At 60.0% G+C, this 16,580-nt stretch overlaps 1 protein-coding gene across 1 annotated transcript in view; it reads left to right on the top strand.

Annotated features, from left to right (window-relative positions):
- Positions 1 to 15,580, top strand: part of CTNNBL1 (catenin beta like 1) — a 186,485-nt gene extending 170,905 nt beyond the window's left edge. The window contains exons 14-16 of the mRNA XM_056121215.1: positions 6,348 to 6,485; positions 6,941 to 7,013; positions 15,452 to 15,580. Of these exons, the coding sequence (XP_055977190.1) occupies positions 6,348 to 6,485; positions 6,941 to 7,013; positions 15,452 to 15,540 (300 nt within the window). The 3' untranslated portion in view covers positions 15,541 to 15,580. The remainder of the gene's footprint in view (positions 1 to 6,347; positions 6,486 to 6,940; positions 7,014 to 15,451) is intronic.
- The last annotated feature ends 1,000 nt before the right edge of the window (positions 15,581 to 16,580 follow it).

The raw sequence follows: 16,580 nt of genomic DNA, 5'->3' as shown, positions 1-16,580 counted from the left end.
CCAGTCTAGTTCTTTGCCTCCTGCAATTTAGAAGGGAAAGGTTCACCGCAGAGCCAAAGAGCCTCGCATTCACCGTTGCTGGTCGGCTTCCAGCCTTGGGTAAGGGGAAAAAGGGGAAGGACACGCCTGTCTGGCTGACGGTAACTGATAGTGGGAAAGGTCCGTGCAGAAGACCTTCCCGGGCCAGGCCGAAGGTTCAGGTGGTCAAGCCCGTGCCATGCTCGTGTGAGGCCCTGGGTCTTAGCCCCAGCACCACAAGCTCCCTGCCCGTGCACGCTAGTTCACAGGCCTGGAGTGATCGTGGCCCCACAGGGTAACGGGTAACGGACATGATCGCAAGATCAGTGCCAGGCCCAGGTGCCAGCAACATTTACCCACACATGAGCTCTGCGAGCTTGGGAGATGATAATTCACCTCTTCCAAGCCTGCGTTTCCCACTTGAAATCGAAAATCATAAACCTTCCCTTGGGCAGGGGGCAGGGAGGAAGGAGGGGGAGTCCTGTAGGCAAGATGAGCCGTCTATATCCCCAGTTTAGCACAGTGCCAGCACATGGCAGAAACTTGGGCACCAGGCTGCCATGGCCAGCCCACTCTGGCTGCGGAGCTCCTGCCAGAGGGAAGGGACGGATCGGGAAAGGGCCTCGGACCAGGAAACCACGCGCCATTGAGTCCCTAACCTCAGCCCAGCGCCCATCAATTTGCCGTCTGCCTCAGTTTCCCTGCCTGGGATACCTGGAAATGACCCGTGTTCTGCACACAGCCGCACAGGGCACGTGGGCACAGACAGCAGGAAAGGGTGGCATCGGCAGTCGGCTGGGAAATGTGGGCAGTGCCACCACCGCCACCATGGCCTCCGTGCAGGACCGGCCTTCGCCCGTGAGGACGCCCTGTCAGTGGGACTCTTCAGTTCCAAGACGAGACAACACATGTACACGCATGTTTTTCCTCCGAAACTTTCTCGAGAGAGATCATGCTTGCAGACGTTAAGGAAGTGACTAGATTTGGTTGGGGGAGGGGGTTTCTCTTTCATACTGACGCATCATATTCCCGTTTGAAAACCCACGTACGAACCAGATGGTATAAAATGGCCCGTCTGCGGAAGCCTCAGCTCTGGGGGCCATCACCTTGTCACAGGAAGTGGAAGCCTCTTTGTGTTGTTGTTGTTTTGTTCTGTCGCCACAGCTGGCTGACTGGCTGTGCTCAGGGGACCAGATGGGGCGCCTGGGATCGAACCCAGGTCCGCCACGTACCAGGCAAGCGCCCTGCCCGCAGTCCTGCTGCTCCGTGTCCAGGCTGAGCCGTGTCCTATTGGGGGGGTGGGGGCTCCCATTGGAGGGGGTTTGTCATAGTCTCCTCCCGCTGCTCTCTGGGCTGGCTCCCAGGCGCACCCCTGTATCCCGGCTACACAGGTGCTTCAAGTCTGCCCAGATGGACCCCGGGTTACCTGCGCCGACTGGAACCCAAGCAAGCCCCCAAGCAGAGAAACCACGGGTAATCCTGAGGGTTTGGGCCTCACCTGACTGCCCTCAGAGTTGCCCGAGCTCCTAGCCTGCCTTCCTGTTCCCAAGCAGTGAAGCCAGGACCAAGAACACATGACATGCGGGGGGCTTGCCTCAGGGTCCCCATAAGTCGGCCTGAGCGCCGGAGTCTGATCCCGTTGGCTCAGAGCTCTGTTCCACCTGGGCAAAGGCTCTCAGTCTGTAGAATCGCTACGCTGGCGTTGAGAAGGTCCTGATGCTGTGGGCAGCACTGCTGGTGACCGTCGGTGCCTTGAGAGGGAAGAGTGGACACTTCCTTCCCAGTAGGTTTGCGACCCTGTGCTGAGGAGTCGGGCTGCGGGCCTGATCTCTGCGTTGGCCAGCCGCTTCCCCCGCTCACTCTTGAATCGCGTCTCATTAGCCAGGTGGGCATCGCCGCGTCCTGCTGGTGGGAATGAAGCCTGCCGGCCTGTCTCTGAGCAGTGCACCAGAACCGTCGGCAGCAGGCTTCTCTGATCTTTTGGAATCCCGGGTGAAGGAAGTAATGGGGAGGAGAGGATGCTCGCGATGACTTTTTTTTTTTTAAATCCCTGGACATTTATGTTACTTGATTTTACCTTTCGAGGGCTGGATCCAGCCAGCGGTCCTGGGGTAGAGCCAAACCCTCCCAGCCACTTTGGAGACACAGACACGCTCTCCGCTCTCTGCACTGGCTCCTTACACGCAGACACATGAAGAGCCGGGTCGAGCCATGGTGTGAAGGTGGTCGTGGGCTGCCCTGAAGGCTCCAGCCCCACTTTCCCCAGAGGCCCAGGCTGGTCCCTGGCACTGCAGGTACTTTCCTGAGTACCTCCAGATGTGCCAACAAAACAAAAACAAATAAACCACCACAACAAAAACACATTTTTTTAAAAAATGATATCTTAGAATCCCAGCTAAGGAGTCAAAAATGTGTTTAATCTATTTACAAATAAATAGCACAGCAGGTAGGGCGTTTGCCTTGCACACGGCCGACCCAGGTTCGATTCCTTCATTCCTCTCGGAGAGCCCGGCAAGCTACCGAGAGTATCCCACCCGCACAGCAGAGCCTGGCAAGCTCCCTGTGGCATATCCTATATGCCAAAAACAGTAACAAGTCTCACAATGGAGACATTACTGGTGCTTGCTCAAGTAAATCAATGAACAACGGGAGGACAATGCTACAGTGCTAACCATACATAGTAAGACAAGAGTAGGGGCCAGAGAGATAGTCCAGTGGGTAGAGCACTTGCTTTGTACACTACCAACCCAGGTTTGATCCCCAGCTTCCCATATGGTCCCCCGAGACTGCCAGGAATGATTCCTGAGTACAGAGCCGGGAATAATCCCTGAGCACGACTGGGTGTGGGGCCACCCTGACGTTCCCCCCCCCCCCAAAAAAAATACATATATAGATCTAGATATAAGACAAGAGTAGATGATAAAGTAATATATTTCTTTCTTGAAGAAGCCGAACTTGTAATGATATTCCTAAAGGGGCTGTACCCCACTTCCTTCCTCATCTGAGTGGTCCCTAGTCCTCCTGCTGCTCATTTCCCCTTCAGGAGTTCAGTCTCCCGGGAGTGCCCCAGGCCCACAGTGACAGTCCCTCAGCTGGCCCTGTCTGGCCGGGTCTCTCTGCACACTGTTTCTGGGACGTTTCTCCCGCCGTCAGACGCCCGTGTCCTATTCTTCTGTGTCTGCTCGGCGTGGCGAAGCCTCGCTTGGAGACGAGCTCTCCGGTCGGTCGGTTGTAACTCAGATCCGCATTTGAAAATTTCGCTTTCAAATCCTGCGACCACGCGTCTGAAAGCAGAATGTCAAGTTGAACGTTATCAAAGTGTCTCCAAGTTCCACGAGGGAGAAGATGGGCTTTGGCACTGCTCCCTTGCCTCCATTTGCTTGAGATGACGGCATGTGGAGAAACTGGAAGGTATACTCTGTACTTGCCCAGCGAAAAACAAAAATATTACAGGGAGAGTCGGGAAAAGGCAAAAGCACCACTTAGGACCTAATTAAAAGAACTTAATTTCACTAAGCACCATCCTCGAGCCTTCTTACCTCATGTTCAACACCTTCCTTTATTCCCGAGACAACGCAGAAATCCGAACGTGTCCAAGTGCCGCCAGCCGCCAGCCTCGAGGAGGTTGCGTCCGTATTAGCTCTGTTTTCCTTCTCCTCTCTCCCCCAAGCCAAGGTGACTTCTCCATGTCTTCTGATGCACTTTTTCCTTCTTTGGAGTGGCTGTGGGCCTTTCACGCGCACCCGCGACAGCCAGTCACCCCCTCGGGAACTAAGACCAGGTCGCCTCCATTTCCCGCCGGAACTCACTGCTGGGTCTGACCACCCCACCCCACCCCACCCCTCGGCATCATCATTTCCACCTCAGCGATGAACCAGGTGGGCACCCTGCCCACTGGACACCCCTCCACTAGGAACTGGTTAATAATCAGCTCCTCATGAGCAGGTTAACTTAACCTCCATGTGCCTGGCTTCTGTTTCGGACCCTGGATTCCTCATCCCTTCCCAGCGCTCTATAAATCCGTAGGAAGGACCACACACAGGCACTTCGACAGTGTTACATAATTGCAGTCTCCTCCACAAATGCTCCTTGCATGACTGCAAGGAAAGCAGGACTAGTTTTCTTCCTCCCACCCCCCCTCCCCCGCCCCTGCTGGAGGGTCCTGGAGCAGGAAGTTATGATTATGAGTAAATGAGACACTAAAGAGGCCCTTCTATTTTTAAACCCCTCGGCCATCAGGCCAGTGCCCCGTGACTGCCTCGCGGACATTAGCGCCATTAGCGGATTACCAAGGAATTTGCGACTAAATGGAGCTCGGAATTCGTGGCCGTATTGCCAGGCAGGCCCGGTGAACGTGCAGAGCCCCACTGCCTCGGAGACAGGCCTCGAGGAGCGAGATGAAAGGCAGCCTCCAGCGGCAGCCACAGGCCAGCCCCCTGGGCAAATAAAGGAGTACATTATCTGTGTCTAAATAGTCTCCGAAGGGTGCGCGGGGGAGATGGATGGCCGCGGAGATAAGTCCTCTGAGTCCGGGAGAGTGGGAAGCGGGGTCCCCAGGGTCTCTGTCGCTGACAGGCGCCGAGCCGTCAAGAGGAGGCACAGCCGGGGAGCGACAGATGGAGTGGAAGGATGGGTCTCGGTCCCCTGCGCCTGGAGCCAGCCCCTGCCTTCTCGGCCGGTCTGCCGGTCTTGCAGAAGAGGCCCCTCATCCCAGCCTCTGCCCCTGAAAGCCCACAGCCCCCAGAGATGCCGTTAAAAAAAAAAAACTTTCTCTGACTGTATGGATGTTTACCGAGCTGGGGATCTGAAGGCGAAACCGTCCGCCACCTTCCCGGGGCGCACAGCCCACCCCCGTGAATTAGGGAGTCGGAGACACGGGGGCCCTGGCGGAGGGCCCACAGCGTTGTGGGGGTGCATCCGGGGGCTGCGCTGGCCCCCACCTAAGCCAGGAGGCTCTGCAGGAGAGGCAGCGTAAGAATATCGTTGGTGGGGCTATACATGAGGTAACAGCGGGGATGGGGCTTGCCCTGACTGCACGGTTGAGCCAGGTTCGCCCCTGGCACCACATATGGCCCTCCGGGCACTGCCAGGAGTGATCCCTGAGCACAGAGGCAAGAGGGAAAAGCCCTGAGCATCACCAGGTGGGACGCCATCCCCGCCCACTCCGGAGAGAAAGAAGAATGTCGGCTGCTCGCTCCCTAGAACCCCAAGCGGGGCCCCGAGATGGGAGAAGTGCCCTTCCAGCAGAGGTGGAAGGGGGGTGTCTGCAGTGATCACAGCACAGCCCTCAGGGCTCAGAGCCGGACTATCCAGTCACTGCCTCCGAGTGGGCGCCCAGGCTGCTGGGCCAGGCGTGGCTCAGGGAAGCAGCTCTGTAGAGAAGAATCCCCTGAGAAAGGGCCTGCCGGCGCGTCTGAGGCTTTGGGCTGCAGGACGCAAAAAATGAGACGCAGAGTCTGCCCGCATCTCACAGCGGGCACACCGCGATGCTCCAGCCAAAGTGGGTGCCTGCGTGGTGGGCTGCTCCCAGGCACCCAGAGATGGGCAGCCAGGGGGCTTTGCCAAGTGTGTCTCAGCAGCTGCTTTCAGAACGCGGGGCAGGGAGATGGCGCGCAGGGCCGGAGCTCAGCCTCAGTCCCCAGCTCTGCGGGGTCCCCTGAGCACTGAGCCAGGAGTAACTAACTTCTAAGCACTGCTGCATGTGGCAGGGCAGGAAGGAAAGGAGGGAGGAGGGAGGTACATACATAGATTTGTGTCTCTTCAAATTCGTTGTTGGGGATTAAGTGTGTGGGTGAGATCGTCCTGACGTTAGGATCATGCACATCAGGGTGGGTCTCCAGCCTTTGGACTCCCCAGGCCTCTGTGTTCCCTAAGACAGAGAACATATGAAGGCCTGGAAGATAGGGGCCAGGACCATAACACAGCAGGGAGTTTTGATCCCCGGCACCTCGTATGGTCCCCTGAGCACCACCAGGAGTGACTCCTGAGTGTAGAGCCAGGAGTAAACCCTGAGCATCACCGGGTGTGACCACTCCACCCCCCAAGAAAAAGAGAAGATGGCCAGGAAGAAAGTTCCTGGTCAGGGCACTTGTTCCCCCTAAGGTTTGATCCCCAGAATCAGCGGGTGTGTCTCTGCTGGTCCCTAGCACTGAACTGCTGGCGCCCTTGGCTGTGTGGCCCGAGTGGCTCCCGGGCCCCCAAGCACTGCTTGGTAACCCCCGCACCAAAGAAAGGCATGAGAAGTAGAAGTGTCTCTGCAGGCTGGCCGGGTGGTGGCCGCGGGGCTGGTCTGTGTCAGGAGAACTCCCAGCCTGCTCTCCTTCTTCCAGGACATGGTCCGGCGTGGAGAGATCATAGACAACGACACCGAAGACGAGTTCTACCTCCGGCGCCTGGACGCGGGGCTCTTTGTTCTCCAGCACATCTGCTATATCATGGCCGAGATCTGCAATGCCAACGTCCCACAGGTAGGCGGGTACACACACACACACACACACACACCGTGGCCAACATCTGCAAGGCTAATGTCCCACAGGTAGGAGGGTCACACACATACATACACACACACCATGGATGACATCTGCAAAACTAATGTCCCACGTACCATAGCTGAGATGTGCAACAGCAATGTCCTGCCAATAAGAGGGTCTCTCTTTCTCTCTCTCTCTCTCTCTCTCTCTCTCTCTCTCTCTCTCTCTCTCTCTCTCTCTCTCTCTCTCACACACACACACACACACACACACACACACACTGGAATGAGGACAGGGAAGAAGTGTGTCACAGTCACATCCCACCCCCCTCTGTGTCCTCATCCGGGGGGGGGGGCGAGGGGCAAACCCTTCCCTGTCAGATTCTCTGTTTTTTTCCCGATGAAACGATGCTTGTCCCATCCTCTCTTCCTGTCCCTCCCCTCCCCAACTAGATCCGCCAGCGGGTCCACCAGATTCTGAACATGCGAGGAAGCTCCATCAAGATCGTCAGGCACATCATCAAGGGTGAGTCACCTGCATGGCGACAGACACGCCCCCCCTCCAACTCCATGCCAGCGCCCAGCGTGGGGGCTCCTTCCAGGCCTCCAGCTTTCGTGGCCTTCCGTAGTCCTTCCTGCCTCCCTCCCTGCTCCCTCCAGAGCTGGGAAAAAACAGAACAGGGCTCGCGAAGGGCACGGCTCTCTTTGTTTTCTTGGTGCAGGGAAATGGCAGAACAAGTTTAGTCTCAAAGAGCAAAAAAAATTGCTTTTTTGGGGAGACAAAAATGAGGCAGCAGGAAAGACGCATTGTGCAGAGCAGGAAAGTCAGTGGAGGGTGCGGGGCACACGCCTCCCTGTTCCTGCCTGGCCCCTTGGCCCAGCTGTGTGGGGGACTGTCCTGTCCACTCCTGTGAGACAGTCCTAGCGAGAGGCACCCCGAGTCCCATTCAGCCGTCTCCCTCCAGCCCTGCTTTACCCAGTTCCACCAAAATGCCATTGTGTCTGTTTTTGTTGCCTTGGTGTTTGTTTTTTGCTTGGGGGCCACGTGTGGCGGTGTTCAGGGCTTTCTCCTGGCTCTGCACTCAGGGGTCAGTCCTGACGGGCTCAGGGACCCAGTGGGGTGCCAGGATCTAACCCAGGTCGGCTGCGTGCTAGGCCAGTGCCCTCCGTGCTATACTGTTGCTCCAGCCTACTGCCTCCTTGCTTCAGCCTGGTCCCGAGAGGTTCTGGAGAACCCCAGAACTGAGCTCTGCAGGGCCCTTCTACCCTCAGGCCACCCAGCACAGACGGACCCACATGACCGGTCGTGACTGGCATTGGACTTGGCAGTGCTCATGATGCCAAAGTTAGGGAGTAAAGACTAACCGGGGTGGAGTGGGGCGCGGGCGAGGTCAGCCTGCTCTCTTGGGATCTCCTTCTGCCCCTCTCTGAGATGAAGGGTTAGAGGAAGGTCCTCAGGGTCACCCTGGAGAGGCCCAGAGCCCCAGCAGCGCTCGGGAGGAAACTAGAAGAGAGAAGCAATGCACAGTCACCGGCCTGGGCCCAGGAGTTGCCTCTGCTCTCCCTGCACCTCCGTTGGACGTGTCCCTGGCCACTCGGGGGTGTTTTATTTGCCCGAGGGGAGTGAGGGGGAATGCCTGGGCCGCAGTGGGCCCCTGCTGAGTCCTCAGCCAGCCGTGCTGGGGAATGCACCGGGCAATGCTTTTCCTGCTGAGTCCCGCCAAAGTGGTGCCCAAGGAGCACCGGGAGCTGTCCAGCCACGGCCAAGGCCAGGGACCTTGCCGGAGGAAGGGTCAGAGCCAGTGTGGCCCTCCCAGGTGGACTGGAGGGGGGTGGTGTCAGCTGGCAAATCTGAGGCGTTAGAACCTGTTGACAGAAGAAGTGATGGCGGGGGTGGGGGGGGGGAGAAGGCACCCATTCAGGACACGCCCCCACCTCTGCCCTTGAGGGTGCCTCAGGGCTGCCACCCTCCTGGGCACAGGGTCACCTTCCTGAGTGTTTGGCGGGACACCCCCTGCGCAGTCTGCAGCCCCCGGCTCTGCGGTGGCGCCCGCACGTTCAGGGCTATCAGCTCTTCGACTCCGCGTCCCGGCTGATCCTGCAGGCGATACCGTGACCCTGGGCCAAGGCGGATGTTCTTCTGGAGCCCCCTGCACAGTGACTGGAGAGCCCCGCCAGGGCCGTGCCTCCCCCCCAACTCTTTATCCCGCCCCCGAGCATCTCCCCTCTGCCTCCCGCTTCCCTGGGTGGATCCCTGTCTTGTGGACCCCCATCGCCGGTTCCTGGTTCTCCCTTCCTCGCCTCCCTCCCTCCCCACAGCCCTGCGTCCAGACTTGCTCATGGGCGGCCGCATCCACAGCTCCACCTCAGGGGCATGCGGTTCCCCACGAGGGCCGGACTGGACGCCCCAGGGCACCCCGTGAAGAGCCCAAGTGTTGGGGGTCTCCCCTCCCACGGAGTCCTTTGATTCTGTGCCTGGCCCATGGCACTCTCCTCAGTGCTGTCTGTGGTGAGACCCTGGGCCCCTCATTCCCAGGTGCTTACCCCCTGGAGATGTGTATCATCTTGGGGGGCAGGGGGAGCACCCCAACCCCGCCTAAGCCAAACACACGCTCCAGGGCGACTCCACTGGCACTGCAGAGCCTGCGAGATGCGGGGAGCTGCCGGAAGCTAATTATAACGTGCTAAGTGCCGTGTTACTGCCGTGAACAGTGCGCGTGGCGGGAGGCCGTGGGCGGGGGGTGGGGGACAGGCTGACCATGGCATCCCCATGGAGAGACAGGTGAGGTCGCCCCATCCAGGCAAGGCTGGGCAGGCCCAGAGCATCAGTGGGGGTGGGGTCTCCGGGAAGCCTCTCGTGCACAGTGAGTTTGGGGGGTGGTGCTGGCAGTATCTGCAGGCTCAGACAGCATACCGGGGGGGGGGGGGGGGGGGGGGGGGCAGGGACGTACACGCATGGAATCCAACGTCATCCCAGCAGAGTGCTCACCTGGACAGGCACCCGAGAGGCCCTCATGTTGCTGATGAGTATTCAGGTGTCAGTGAAAATCATGGCACAGGGGCAGGAGAGAGAGCACAGCGGGGAGGACGCTGGCAGCCAACCCAGGTTCAATCTCCAGCATCCCATACGGTCCCCCGAGCACGTCCAGTGACCCCTGAGTGCAGAGCCAGGAGTAACTCCTGAGCACCACTGGGTGTGCCCGCCACCCCCCCAGAAAAAAAAAATACTGGTACGTGCCGGCACTCACCCATGGGGTAGAGTGGGGTGAAAGCACCTCTCTGGGCAGCCACCCACCAATGCCCGGCCCAGGAGGGGGCGGGCCAGGCCAGACAGTGCTAAACTCTTGGCCCCATCCCCCAACCCCGTCCTGTCAGAAACTGGCAGCAGACACTCCCCGTCGTCGGTCCTTGTGGACTTTGATTTTGTTTTTCGGTTTAGGTTGCTTCTTTTTTTTTTTTTAACATACTAATTAGATGCAGACTTTCCCTTTGATTTTTATGGCCTACATATTTCCTAAGTTTTGCTGGCAGGGTGACAGCTGATGTATCCCTCGGGGTCCGGGGAAAACGCTGATGAGGCAGACCCAGCGGGGGACTCTTCCTGTTATATTCCGGTCCCCTTTCTCACGGTCCTCCTCCCTCCTCTCCTCCCGGGGCGCCCAGGGAGCTGGGAATAATTGATGGCTCATTAAAGCCCTTCTTCCTCCCTGTGTACTGCTTACTCGGCGCTCCCGCGTCCAGCCCTGCCTGGAGCCGGCCAAGCCCGGGGCCAGGGCCCTGGGGGTCTCCGCAGATGGGCCAGGGGTCTCTGCTCCTGGAGGACGGGGAGATGGCCCGGGCACCCTCCTGCTCCTGGAGCTGGCCCAGGGGGACGGGCACGGAGAGGGGCCCCCTCTGTGCCCACTGGGGGCACAGTACAGGCACTTCTGGACTGTTCCAGAAACCTCGAACCACAACAGCTGGAACAGCTGTGGCCGGCCCTCCACACCAGACTTTGAAGCATAGCCACGAGCTCCCATTCTCAGATCAGGAGCGAACGGGACTCCCAGAGACCAGAGGCTGTTTGCAGGGACCGGGAGAGCAGGAGCCGGGCCCCGGGAGGCCTGGACAGTGGGAATCCGCAGCCGGACAGACCTGAAGGAAGGAGAAACTGTCTTCAGGGCCATCCCTCTGCCGAGCCCCTGAGCTCAGTGAGGGAAACTGGCAGGCCGCCTGGGGGCCTCGGGGCCCATCACCCCAGGACATGTCCACGAACCGACCACTCCCCCTAGGCCCAGTTCTCTGTGGGTGACCCCCGGGAGCCAGGGAGGAAACGCTCACTCACCATTTCCTGTCTCTCATCGAGGTCGGGCGGACCCCAGGGTCCACTGATTCCCAGACATGGCGGCCCTCAGTGCCCACTGTTTAACCACAGAATTCACTGCCTCCTGCACCCACGGAGCCCCTCCCCACCCACCTCTCTGTCTTGGTGATGCTGCCGGCCTCAGATGACGGCTCTTCCAAGCCTGCCCCGGAGAGGGTAGCCTCCCTGCGTGGGCTCAGAGCTGAGACCCAGAACCCGGCTCACCCTGAGCCCCGGTACAGCAAGAGCCTTGCTGTAGGCCCAGCAAACACCATCCACAGCTACAGGGGCATTGGGTGGCCCAGTCTGGAGGGGAGGGCCGTGGAGAAGAGCTTGAGGGGTTGGGGCAGAAGGCCTCAGAGGTGGCTGCACTCCTTCCCGCTTGAAGATCACTCCAAAGCCCGTCGGTGTGTTTCCAGGTTGGCCCAGGGCTCCGAAGCCTGTGCTCCCCACCCTGCAGTCGCAGAGCTGTGAGAGGCCCGGGGGCTTCCTCTGAGGATCCCTGGGTGGGTGGACGGGACCGAGAGAGCCCTGGGAGGCGTACATGTCCACCTGAGGCAGTGTCAGCCTCTCTGAGCCCCTGCTTGTTTGTGGCAATGACAGGTGGCAGCCCACTTGCTGGGTCAAATGGGGTCTGGGACGCACGCCCAGGCCGGGACTGCAGCTTTGGGGAGTGACTGTGGGGGTCTTGGGTAGGGGTGCCGTGTCAGAGGCTGAGGCCAGGCAGGTTCTGGGGTCTGCGGTCGTTTGTGCTCAGTGAACAGGGCTCTCTCTTCTGTCCGTCCATCCGTCCTTCCTTCCTTTTCCTTCCTGTGTCCTTCCTTCCTTTTTCCGCTTTCCTTCCTTCCTTTTCTTTCCTTCCTCCCTTCGTCCTCCCTTCCTTCCTTCATCCTTCCTTCCTTTCTTCCCCTTCCTTCCTCTCCCTTCGTTCCTTCTTCCGCTCACCTTCCCTCCTTCATTCCCCTCATCCCGGAGCCACTGGGCTCCCCTGCCCCCCAGATCTGGGCTGTCGGAGGCCTCTTTCCTCTGCTCCCAGCGGGTCTGGGTGCCGCCATCTGCCCCCAGGAAGGCACCCAGGGGGCCCGGCCCAGTCTCTGCCGCATTCTCCGCAGTGCTGGGATTTCTACGGGGCCTAACCGGGCCTCCTTTTTCCCACTTTCTGCCTGACGGTGATTTCTCTGCCTTCAAGGGTTTTCAGCGTGAGAATATTGACTTTTCCTTCCCTCGCCCCCTCTCCCTGCCTCCTGCATCTTTGAGGAGGGCGAGCGCCGAGGCCTGAGATGTATGTGTATGTGGGGGGGGGGGAGGTTGCACCCTGCTGCCGGTCCGGCCTGCGCCCGGGAGGGCCATGCCTCCCCCCCTCCACGCCCCCTCCCTCTTGCTCTTAACATAAACAGAACAGCTTGTATTCCGTGTCTGAATAGTAAACCTGCTGTCTAAAGTTTGCTTTAATATTTATGCGTTCAGCACTGCTGCCTGGTTGTGAGCTCCATCAAAGCCTTTATTATTATAAGAGCATTCGGAAATGCGGGGAGACCAGACAGGGGGCTCGATGTGGGCATCATCTCGCTCACTCCTCCCGCGGCTCTCGCCCCTCGGCCCCTCCTCTCCCTCTCCCCACCCATGGGAGCGCTCCCTTCATCTCGCACCCCTCTCTCTCTCTCTCTCTCTCTGTCTCTCTCTCTCTCTGTCTCTCTCTCTCTCTCTCTCTCTCTCTCCCTCTCCCCCTCTCTCTTCCTCTCTCTCTCACGCACAGCAAGGAGAACTCTTTCCCGAGACCTCTGGGAGGGCTCTGTTCAATATTTATGAACTGCTGCAGCAGCTATAATAACCAGGGGTAGCTGGCACCACCGCCACTTGCTCCAAACACAGTCTCGTCTGGAAACAAAGAACGGGTAGAGGTGAGGGGGAGAGGGTGCGGGGCCCGGGACCCCCAGGCGGCTGCTGGCCGGTCCGGTGGGAGGCCTGGCTGGCAGCTGCCTGCTGGGGGGCAGAAGGGTGGCCGCTTCAAAGAGCTGCCACCAACTCGGCCTCCCTCTGACCGGCCTGAGAGTGGCCCCTGCCGAGAGCCCGTCAGCTCGGCCCTGCTCCCTGTGGGCCCCTTTATTGCCCAGCACATGCCCTCTGACCTCCGACCTCCACGGTCTTGCCCTTTTGGCTGCTCCCCTGTAGGACGGGAGGCAGTTGCTCGGGGTGAGCTTCTGCCCACAGCATTTTCAGGCCTGTGGACTCAGGGTTCGCACCTCCGCAGTCAGTCGGGCAAGCGGCTTCAGCCCTGGGAGGTGGGAGGGGCTTGTTCCCATCACTGGGTGCACGGGGGCACACACACACACACACACACACACACACACACACACACACACACACACGCCTTCTGGCAACTCCCCCATGCTCGCAGGGGTGCCCCGGGCGTTCTCCTGCACCCACCAGCCCCTGGGTAAGAGGCTTTCCCCCTGCGATCCCTGGAAGGAGCCTAGGCCCCTCCGGGGAGCTGGCCAGGCTCGGAAAATTACTGCCCCTCAGGAGCAAACTGTCTCCACTCCCCGCCCCTCCGGCTCGGAGAATACATTAGGAGAGCAAAGTATTAGTTCAATCCATTAAGACTCGCTTCCAGACCGTGCCTCTGGGGGTATTAAGTGCTATAAATGGTCACTCCTCTCTCCTGGGGCGGAGACTGCATCGGGCACGGTGAGGAGATGACCCTGCCCGCCTGCCCCACCCTGGAAGGCCTCTGGGCTGGTGCAGCCCTAGAGGTGAGCGTTGGGCCTCACGGAAGAAGCTGGTTTCCAGGGGGGAGACACACAGGTGCACATGTCTGGATCCCAAGTCCCAGGTCCCAGCACGTGTTCAAAGTAATAAAGAGGAAGGAGGAAACACAAAGAGGGTCAGGCCCAAGGCTGTTCCCAGGGCAGGGAGCTGTCCCCTTTCTCCCCAGTCTTTCCCTGTTGTGGCTCTACAGATGTTTTATTCTGCCCAGGCCTCTTTCTGGAGAGTTCTGTGTCCACCCGCCGCTGGCCTCTCAGGCTGCCCGTAACTGTCTGACCCCCTCTCTGTGTTTGTCCATTGCTCTGCATCTTACCGAGTAGGAGGCCCATGGCCCCAGATGCATGAAGCTCCCGGGCTAGCGAGGGAGGAGAGGGCGGCACGCAGCAGGCCGGGGCCAGAAGCCCCGAGAGGGGGCCGCCCCGGGAGGCCTCGCCTGCCCGAGCACCGGAGACGCCGCGGAGCCCACGTGCTTCTATCGTAGGCTAGGCTCGGTCCCTGTCATGCATTTTTTCACTGGATTCAAATGAGCCTCGCCCTCTCTGCAGGGGGTGGTACTGGTGGGGATGCCCCTGGCTCTCGCACCGTGTGCTGATATCCCAGGGAGGCATGTTCTGGACTGAAACGTGCAGGGTCGCGGCCCTGTGTCCTGGGCCTGCTCGGCTCTAAAGCCTCGTTCCTGGCCCCTTCTCCCACCCACTTCTCCCTGCTCCTTACCCCGTGGTCACTAACCTGCCTTGTGTTCTTGTCATCCGACTGTTTGTGGGGAGGGAGCGCTGGGCCACACCTGGCAGTGCTCAGGGCTCACTCCTGGCCCAGTGCTCAGGGCTCACTCCTGGCCCAGTGCTCAGGGATCACCCCTGGCCCAGTGCTCAGGGATCACTCCTGGCGGGGCTCGGGGGGACCATATGCGGTGCCAGGGATTGAACCCCAGTCGACCACTTACACAGCAAACACCCCACCCGCTGTATTCTTGCTCCAGCCCTAATAGTCCCTCGTTTGGTCTTGCTCGGCCTTCGGTTCCGTGGTCTGCCATGTGTTGGTGCAACCGCAGGGCGTCTCGCTCCTTCCGACTGACTTCCCTTAGGTCTGTTCGTGTTGGTGTAAGGGGCCGGATCCCACCTGGCTGCTATTTTGTGGTGTACAGAGACACCCTCCTTCTGACTCATCGTGTCCAGAACGGACGAAAGACGAGTCTGCGACTTGCGGGAGGCAGCGATGAGGGTCTCCCAGGCGTCAGCCTCGGTGATGGTGTGGTGGCCCCACCTCCCTTGGCTCCGGGGCCACAGCAGGAGTAAACAAACAGGGCCCCACGCCACGTCCAGGAGCTTCTGATGGGGGCGGAGAGATAGTCCGGCCCCCCGCAGCCCATATGGTCCCCCCTGCCCACCAGGGGTAATTCCTGAGCACAGAGCCAAGAGTAACCCCTGAACATTACCAGACACGGCCCAGAAGCCAACAAAAAGAGCTTCTGATGATAGTAATATGGCAGGTATTACCAAGCCAGCCCTGGTCTGATCCCCAGAACCACATCGCCAGGGGTCACTCCTGAGCACAGAGGCAGGAGCAGTCCCCAAGCATCCCCAGGTGAAAACACAGACCGTCGGGTGTCCTGGCCATGTAGGAACGAAACATTAAGGTGTTCCTGGTAGCTTCTCTTGGGTGAGAAGGGGTGGGAGGTAGGGAAAGCCAGAAGGCCTGCCTGGGGGAGGCAGCATGCATGTGCTGTTAAGCAGCGAAGGGTCTGGTGTGGCGGGGAGAAGGGAGTCTGGGGCTAGCTGGGACCTGGGAGGGCCGGAGGGTGCAGCCACACAAGGCCCATGCCTCAGCTTCACACCCCCCTACCTTTGTCTCCCCAGAGTACGCAGAGAACATCGGGGACGGCCGGAGCCCGGAGTTCCGAGAGAATGAGCAGAAGCGCATCCTGGGCCTGTTGGAGAACTTCTAGGGCCCGCGGGGACACCGACACCCCCTCCCAGGGGATTAAAGCTGGTTTTGCTACCCCTGGACTCGCTTCTTTGTGCACGTCCCTCACCCCTAGCACCCCGCAGCAGCAAGGGGGTCACTCTTCCAGGAAGGAAACAGGCCCAGAGGGGGCGGGGGTCCTGCCCGTGGTCACTGGACGCAGGCAGCACGGACTAATGACCGTCCAAACATGAAGACCCGGGCGGGCTCCCCGGATCCCTCACTGCCGAGAGTGGCGGGTTGGAACCGGCCGGGCCGGGCCCACCTGGGCCAAGGACATCGAGACTCCAGCGCATCCAGGCCCCGAGTGGCTCTCGGTTCCCGGGTTCCGTGCCACCACCTTAGAGTGAGCTTGGCCCGGGGTGTCCACCCGGGACAGAAAAGCGACCCCAGCTGCCTGGGTCTCATTCCTGTCTCTGCCACGGGCAGCACTGATACTGGTGCAAGGTTTCTTTGGAGGAACAGGGCAGGCACGCAGAGGGCACACCAGGTCCCCTCCCCTCCTAGCAGGTCCCCTCTTACTCGGGGCCTGAGCGCGTCCAGCCAGAGTTGCTGTGTCCAGCCGCCCTCCTCACCCCAGGCCACCACCGCCAGGGCAGTGCACAGGATGGTGCCTGGGTTACCGGGGCTGCTACAGGTCGTGTGTCCAGGCCCCCTCCTGAGGCAGGGCAGCTTGTCACTGGTGGATTTAGTCACTCTCCTGCCTCACCTCCATACAGGGAGCCCCGCCCTGGGCCCCCACGGTCCGCTCTCTTCTTCCCGCCGGCCCTGGCCACACACTGTTGGAGCCAGGGGGTGGGGGACCCGCCCAGGACCAGCATCTGAGCCAGTCCTGTGTGACACCCCAGCCATGTTCCCTGTCCCCCAACAGCCTCCTCCTAGAAGCCACCACGGGCCCACAGCTAACAGGATGCTGCCCTCCGTCTCCTGTGTGGCTGGGGCTGATGCCATCTCGGGCCTAAAGCAAGTCCAGCTGTGAGCGCAGACGTGGGCCCAGTCCCTTAGAGGGTCACGATCCTTCCG

This window comes from Sorex fumeus, unplaced genomic scaffold, assembly GCF_029834395.1.
Source record: "Sorex fumeus unplaced genomic scaffold, SorFum_2.1 ptg000044l, whole genome shotgun sequence".
NCBI classification, from domain to species: Eukaryota; Metazoa; Chordata; class Mammalia; order Eulipotyphla; family Soricidae; genus Sorex; species Sorex fumeus.
This window is presented reverse-complemented; position numbering and strand designations above follow the sequence as displayed.